Raw genomic sequence first — 8066 nt, forward strand, 5'->3', positions numbered from 1 at the left:
GTGATGGATTAAGAGGAAGAGAAGGCTCTGGGTCAAGGCAACAGCTGCTTCTGGTGGAAGATCCTCCAAGGCAATGTGGTGACCACTAATCCCCAGCGCTCCAGTCCGCATTTTCCTTCGTACCACCCCCACCTTCCTGGTCCCAGTGCAAGGGTGTATGTTTCTTCTCTGCATGGTATTTGTGCTTTTAAAGAAGATTTTATGACTTCTGCTACGTTGGAATTCCTCTCTTTACTAGACAGTTGGCATGACCGCAGCCTGAAACCACGATGGAGTTGTTAACACGGTGGGATCAGTTTCTGCACCCCCCACCTTTAAATCTATTTTTTTCTTTATTTTTTTAAAGGCGGGGGGAAAAAAAAAAACTCCAACAAATCAACAAAACTATTAACTTTCTGATTTATTTGCTACAGAGAGCAGGGGGAAAAAACAGTCAATGAGGAAAACATTCTACATGCAAGTTTCCATCTGAAATCACACCACAAGCAGTGGGTTATCTGGAGATAGACATCTTCAATTTCCTGACTGCATAATAGAAATGGGATTTCTTCTTCCTCTTAAAAAGAAAAAAAGCATGCTCCATAGCGTTGACATAAAGTTTTCTGTGATTTGGGTTCCCCAAACTCCGCCTCTCAAGAATAGGCTTCTCTCATCTCCGCTGTTAACAGTTTTCACCGCTTCTCCTCCAAGGGCATAGGTCAGTGTTGCTAACATGATGAAGGGCAGAAGACGTCTTCACAGGAGCCTGGGAGATTAACTCTGCCCATCTGGCAGATATCATGGCATTTAGTAAATAGACAGGTCAGGGCTAGTGGCTCAGCTGGTAAAGAATCTGCCTGCAGTGTGGGAGACCTGGATTTGATCCCCAGATTGGGAATAGCTACCCACTCCAGTATTCTGGCCTGAAGAATTCCAGGACTGTATAGTCCATGGGATCGAAAAGAGTTGGACACAACTGAGCAACTTTCATTTCTACCATTCAGCGAAACCACAGTGGAAAAATTGATCTGGATTGGTGACCTAATAGCTGCATCTCTCTCTCTTTAAAAATTTTGACTGTTATGGGTCTTCACAGCAGCCTGCGTGTCCAGTAGTTGCAGTGTGTAGGATCTTAGTTCCCCAACCAGGGATCGAACCCAGGTCCCCTGCATTGCGAGGTAGATTCTTAACCACTGGACTACCAGGCAAGTCCCTAATAGGTGCATCTCTTGCACACATTATCACTTAGCAAGTGTGTTAGTGTTAGAAGTTTCTAACCCTAAGGATTTGAGACTGTGGTTGGAGGCAGTTCAAGACAGTATGGACATTTGTCCCAGCCGAGGTTGGGCTAGACTCTGCAGGTAGCTGACCCACCCTCCTCAAGAACTGGCCCAAGTGATGTGTGGTCTTCAAACGCACACGTCTTCCTCAAATGCACTATATTTTCCTTGCCCCTAAGTTTCCGATGACCCATTTCTGAGATGTGAAATTCTTGGCGTTGGCACACAGCTTACATCACTTTTGCGCTTCAAAATGCCCCATGATCTCAAAAGCAGTCCCCATTTTTCAATCACTCTGTATATCGATACTTCATTTTATTTCATGGAATGTTTTAAAATTATATTTAAAAGGCAGCCTCTTTCGTCTCATGTGCCCTTCCTTGGCTGGGAAACAAAGGCAGTCTCTTAAGAGGTGTTTTATATTTTATGACTATATAGAGAGAGCATAGTTCTTTAATAGATATATATATATGTAAGAGAGTTCCATGTTATAGGTTTTCAGAGATTAAAAGTTCTGGAACAAGGCCGTTTGATAACATCTTTGAAGGGCAAAGGAGCAGATAGAAACCTTAGAAGTCTGGATGCTAAAACAGAATACTCCCAGAACCTGGGGACAACAGGAGCTTTTCTGAGGTCATATTATTCTCACCAATAAGAGCATCCTGCCTCAACCGTGGGTGAGGGCTGTGTAAGATGGATCATTCTCAATTTATGCTTCATGGTTATGGGCATGTAATATGTTCTTCATTGAGCCGGGCAATTGACGGAGACGCCAGTGCATTTAAGACTCGAGTCTACTGGAAATGAGACTTGCATTCTTGCCAGAAATGGATGCTTTTCTGTGTCCGCCACTATCACACATCTTGATATTTTTTGTAATCCTGACTCTTAAAACAATAATATCAAACAACTCCGGGGAAAAAAAAAGTTAAATATTTCCATATGAAGAGCTGATTAAATTTGTATGGTTTTCTTTTCAGTAAAAATTGATACGTGATGAAACGCAGTGCAGCTGGATGGCTGGTTGGAGCTGATATTCCCACGTCCTCTGATCTCTCTACCAGCTCGAAAGGCGGGTTCCCAGTGACCCACCGTGCTGTGACTTGGGTTCTGAAATGCTCATTCGCTGGGCACCTGGACCACAGAACGCATGCTCTAAACAGAGTCAGCAGTTACCTGGTTCAGGTCTCTCGTCTTAAGTCATATGGCTATCCCCTGAGCTTTCCTTCGGTGGCAGGCAGAGTCCATGGGACGTGTTGTGGTTGACAGTGGGCAGGTGACACTCTTTCGGGATCTTTTCAGTTGCAACTGGGGCAAAAGCCTGGCTGGGATGTGTGGGAAGGTGGTGGCAAAGATGATTTATTGGCTCATGTGTTTGAAAAGGGGCTTTTCCGGTGGCTCAGTGGTACAGAGTCTGCCTGCAATGCAGAAGACACAGGTTCAGTCCCTGGGTTGGGACAATTCCCCCGGAGGAGGGCATGCAACCCATTCCAGTATCCTTGCCTGGAGAATCCCCATGGATGGAGGAGCCTGGCGGGCTCCAATCCATTGGGTCGCAAAGAGTCGGACACAACTGAAGCGACGTAGCACACATGCATGTGTTTGAAAAGGTCAAGAATATCTGACTTTAGTACAGTAAGACCTTGAGTTGAGATAAGATGGCCGTGACCTACATTCTTCTACTCCCTCCCAGCAATGTTGGCCCCAGTGTCAGTCAGACTTTCTTCCCTTGCTCACAAGATGTGGACCAGTTGCTCTTGATGCTCTTTCCTTCCGTGTTCATATCCCATGGTGTTCCCAGCACAGGTGCTCCTTTGCCTTGATGGAAGCTAGGGGAACAGGGTGATGCCAGGGCTGGGGTTGGCTGTGCTCGACGCCCTGGGGCCCAGAGTCTGGAATGAAGAGCTTTCACGGAGGACAGCTAGGATAAGGTCACAGCCTGAGTTGGTGACCAAAGCAAGAGTATCCTGGGGGACACTTCCCTAGATAGAGAAGTCCAGTGGTTGAGACTCTGCCTTGCAATGCTGGGGACACGGGGTCAGTCCCTGGTCCAGGAAGATCCCACATACTGTGGGGCAACTAAGACCTCTGGCTACAACTACTGAGCCCGGGAGCTCTGGAGCCCAAGCTCCACAACTAGAGAGAAGCCCGCATGCTGACGTGAAGAGGCTGCATTGAGTAACACAGTGCAGCCAAAAATAAATAAATATTGAAACCAAACCAAAACAAAAAGCCAAGACTATACCAAAGGCCATTCCTCCAAAACATTAAGACAGGAAAGTAGACCTCTTTGATCAGGAAACTGGGTATCACAGGTGAATCACATTCGCTGCTTCTATTTCCATTCCCCTTAAAATATGGATAATAAGAGGGAGGGGCTGCTTGGTTTATTCGTGCTGATGTCCAGTCTTGGCTTCCGATTTTCCCAGTGTTCAAGATGGGTGGGTGTCTTTCTGCTGCTGCTCACAGTGGCCAAAGGTGACAGAAGTGTATTTTTGTTCAGCAGACTTAAAGGAGATGAAACCATCCTGCCATGTCTGTGCTTAAAATCCATGTCCATCTGGCGACCTCTGCAGTTGTCAGAGTCAGGGACCCCTCTAGGCTTTGGCCGGCTTTGACCCTTGCTCATCTCACATCCTCAGGACTCGCCCGTTTTGTCTTTATTCTACCTGTTCCTCTCTCTACCCACCCTCATTTCCTCCTTCTTGGGGCTTTCAAAGATCATCTCCTGCTGGGTCACTGCTCAGAGTTCCTGTGGGCTGCTGGTCTCACCATGAGAAGCAGAAGTACCTTGAACCACCTCCGACGGTAGTGACTTTTCTGGATGAGGTCAGACACTGGGAAAATGGGGAGGAGATATTTACAGTGGCTCTCTTTGCGTAATTCCTCAGTCAGGGATGGCAAAGGTCCCCAACTCAAGGACTTCAATGTTTGTGATTAGAGAAAAAGACAAACTTGACTCTCAGCGTTGGCAAGGCTCCAGGGAAAGTCGTGTGTGCCACTGAGCTATTAGAAATCTCTGTTTGTCAAACGGAGTATTTACCATGGTCTCCTTTTCTGCCCTCCCCCCAGCCCCCCAACCATACCAGGAACCTGTCTACAAACAAAGCATTTACCCTCTGAGGATTTCTTTCTAATTAAAATTTTACATATACCCAATAAACAAGGGCACGTTTGAAATGGAAATTTGTCATTTTCATAGGCAACTTAAATCAGCCCCGCCTACCTTGAGACCAGGGTTTCTCCTTCAGCTCAAAGCTGCACAATGCTGGTTTCCCTTTAGTCTTGGGCAGCTCACACTCCCTGTGTCCTTAAATCCTGGCATGGGTTCTTCTTGGTGTTTTTTTTTTCTTGAACACTTTCTGCAGTTTAGTTATTTGTTGTAATTATCAAGTTCATTTTTCTCTAATAGATGTGATTAAGTATATTTAGCACTGTGTAATGAGTTTTCTGCCTGGTTGCATCTTAGCTAATAAGGAATTCCTCAGCGGCATCTCTTGACAGCTGCTGCGAATCCCAGGTCTGTGCGGCCACAAGAGACCCCTTCCATGAACTGCTAGCATTAAAGAAATTAACTCCATTACACTCACCATAAAATTGAGGCTGAAATTTGATTACTCATAGACCCTCAATTCAACTAGAAACTGTAGAAATGGGATGGGGCCAGTAGGGAGGAAGGTGAGTGAACGTGAAACCCCAGTGTTCACTTTTCCATCAGTGTGTGTGTGTTCAGATGCTTCCAGTCGTACCTCTGATCTGGTACCTGAGCAGGACCAGAGAACAGTGCCAAGCTGGTAACTTTATAGCCGTGCACTTTGGTGGGTGTAAGAGACTGGACGTCTTTGTTTCTGCGTGATGATGGTACCTTCTTTATCATGCTTTTGCCTTCCCTGAGCTAAGAAAACCTGTTGGTGTGTTTTTGGCCGTTGAAACTACTTGCCATTGTCATAGGCGGTCCATATTTGTCAGGCAAAAGTGCTGAGGGCAATTAGTTATTGGTGACTGGCTGCTATGATGTATAGTTGCCTAGCAACGGTCTCTGAATTAAGTCTCTGGAAAGGGGCATACAGGAAGAGACAAGGCAGGAAGATGAAATAGGTACCATTTCAATGGGTAGGTGAGTCGGTAATGCAAAAAGAGTAAAAGGTATTTGTAATCATAGAAACGGCGGAGTGGAAAATTGGGGCTACAGGAGAGAAAAGACAGAACTTAGTTCTTGCTTGGTTCTCCCTTGCTAAATAAAATAAGAGTAAGCAGCAGTCGAACCAACCCCATTAACACAAAAGCTCATCTTCTTTCTTCGGCATTTGTGATTCCAATGCAGGCAGAACTCAGGGAGCGCTCTTTATCCCAAGTGCAGCGTGAAAATTCATGGAAGGGAGAGATGGACACCCGAGTCATGCCTGATTCTTGAAATCTTGAGGACAAGCTTAATTCATACCAACTTTAGTTCATACCAACGGACTGGGGTTAACTGGGGGACAGGGTCCAGTTTTGATTCAGTCCTGCTGTAGTACCAGGTGGAATTGGTACTCTCAGATACAGATGTTCCATCTCAATTCATGTGAAGTCAGGAAGTATCTTGAAGAAGCTGAGAACAGCACATCCATTTCATTAGAGTCGGCTGAGTTTAGACGCATGGCCGACTAAGCCATCACCCTGAACTCCCTGACTTATTTAGTGAGCTGATTTAGCCTCTGGAAGGCCAGACGAGCCAAAGAAAGTAGAGAAGCAGGCTGTGGCCTTGATCCAGATACGGAGCCTTGTTAAGGGGCTGCCTTATCTACATGAGGAGCTACGTCTAGAGGTCTGCAAGGGTCCGGGGCTCATTACCACTGGTAAGAGCTGTTTTGCAATTAGTGTTGAAACACTGAGATAAAGAAAGGATATATAGGAATTAAAAACAGATAATGTAAACACTAACAAAGAGTCTTAATCCCCTCAGATGAGTGTTTTGCATGTTTACCTCTGATCGGAATTCTTAATATTGAGTGAGTTGCAATTCAATAAAGATTCCCCAGGAAGAAAGAAGTCGATCCTTGGATTACAAAACAGAACAAGAAAAACAGAATCCACTCCCCCCCCCAAAAAAAAGAAAACTTACACTCCCTGCCTTTCCATTACTTGAGAAATAAAAAAAAGAACATTTTAAATAGCAAATACATGACACAAGAAGGTTTTGTCTGGATTTAGTCGGGTTCAGATCACTTACAGACACAATGGAATCCCCCATTATGTAGTAATTAGAAGGGCATCTTTCAGGCTTGGAGAGCAGATTTTCTATCTCCACCTATGACTTGTTTTCTCTCTGAAGAGTGAAAGTGTTCTGATATAAAGTTATTATCGTGCAATTGAGCAAGTCTTTGCCCTCCTGGCCTGAAGTTCCTCACTGGAGAGAGGAAGTTGATAACCTTCTCTGATTCTTGCCTGCTACCTATTAAAGGCTCACCCTCAGTTACAGTCCAGTACTGTATTTTCAGGACACTGCATAATTATTTGGGAAGAAGCCAAAGTGATGGCTAGGGCATAACAATAGCATGTATAATAACAGTCTGTCTAATGGTCTATGGTTGCAGTTTAGTTTAAATACCTAAAGCTAAGGGTGCCCTGCGCTCCTACATTCCCACCCCTACTCCCTTCACTTTTCCGTATGTAATATTCATATTCTATTTCTTAACACCCAGCTTCCCTACTGGATTGCAAGCTCTGTGAGGTCAGGAGACATACTTCCCACTGACTGTTGTAGCCATAGCACCCAGCACAGTGTCTCTTACATAGAAGGAACTCGATAGTATTGATTGAATTCATTGTTTTCTTAGCATCCAGCAGTGGTAACTGACTTCCCAGATGACCCCGCATGATCCCCAGCTTCCAGAATTCACAGCCTAGTGAAATCCTCTCTCTTTCAGTGAGAGTTGCTGACTTGCTTCTGACAAACAGAATAAGGGGGGAAATTAGGTCATAAAGGGCATCATGGTAACTCTCGATATCTTTCTCTCTGGAACACTCCTTCTGGGGGAAGCTAGCTGCCATGAACAGCCTTCTGGAGAGGCCCTCATGATAAGGAACTGAGGCCTCCAGCCAACAGCCGTGGCAGCGAGCTTCCAAGTGTAACTTCTAGCCCACATCAAGCCTCAGGTGCCTGCAGCACCATTGAGTACATCCTCCTGAGAGACCCTGAACCAAATGCCTGACCTACAGAAACACTGAGATACTCACACTTACTGTTTTAGGCCCCTAATGTGGCGGGTAATTCGTTACACAGCAGTAGATAATGGATATACTAGTCAGTTGCGTAGGCATCACTTTATTCCCTTGTTCATTCAGTGAGTACTTGTTGAATGCCAGCTCTGCCAGGGACTGTGCAGGATGCTGGGAACACCAGGACAAATAAGGCAAGGTCCCTGCCATCAAGGACTTACAGTCTAGAAGAGGGAGATGGACGTGTAAACAGAGAGCACTGAAGCGCTGCCCATAGAGGTGCGGCGGACATACAGGAGAAAGCTGGAGCAGGGTGGGGTGGGAGGGCCCCTAAGACCAACACAGTGGTGTCTCATATACACGCAAGTACATCACAGGAAACACTCTTAAAAGCTGTGTAACTTAGCTTTGAACAGTCTCAGCAAATTTCGTTCGGTGTCCATCCACGTAGCACTGAGTCACCGTAGAGCGAGTCTGCCGCTACAGAAGAAACGTCCTAAGCTCTCGGCCCTGGGCTGTGAGCGTCCCATGCTGAACTTGACTCCTTCTGAATGGTTCTTCTCAGTCTGTCAGTTTTCTTTATCCTCCCCTGATCTCTCTGTCACT

At 45.7% G+C, this 8066-nt stretch overlaps 1 protein-coding gene and 1 long non-coding RNA gene across 3 annotated transcripts in view; one reads left to right on the plus strand and one right to left on the minus strand.

Moving 5' to 3' along the window:
- Positions 1-8066, plus strand: part of FTO (FTO alpha-ketoglutarate dependent dioxygenase) — a 426388-nt gene that overhangs the window by 357549 nt on the left and 60773 nt on the right. The window contains exon 9 of one of the 2 annotated variants that reach the window (XM_042230687.2): positions 1-8066. This exon is cut by the window's right edge and continues 16882 nt beyond it. Coding sequence (XP_042086621.1) covers positions 1-4 — 4 coding nt within the window. The 3' untranslated portion in view covers positions 5-8066. 2 annotated transcript variants of the gene reach the window in all.
- Positions 7549-8066, minus strand: part of LOC132657737 (uncharacterized) — a 47695-nt gene continuing 47177 nt past the window's right edge. The window contains exon 2 of the long non-coding RNA XR_009596289.1: positions 7549-8066. This exon is cut by the window's right edge and continues 12161 nt beyond it. This is a non-coding gene — a long non-coding RNA (uncharacterized LOC132657737).

Source organism: Ovis aries, chromosome 14 (genome assembly GCF_016772045.2).
Source record: "Ovis aries strain OAR_USU_Benz2616 breed Rambouillet chromosome 14, ARS-UI_Ramb_v3.0, whole genome shotgun sequence".
NCBI classification, from domain to species: Eukaryota; Metazoa; Chordata; class Mammalia; order Artiodactyla; family Bovidae; genus Ovis; species Ovis aries.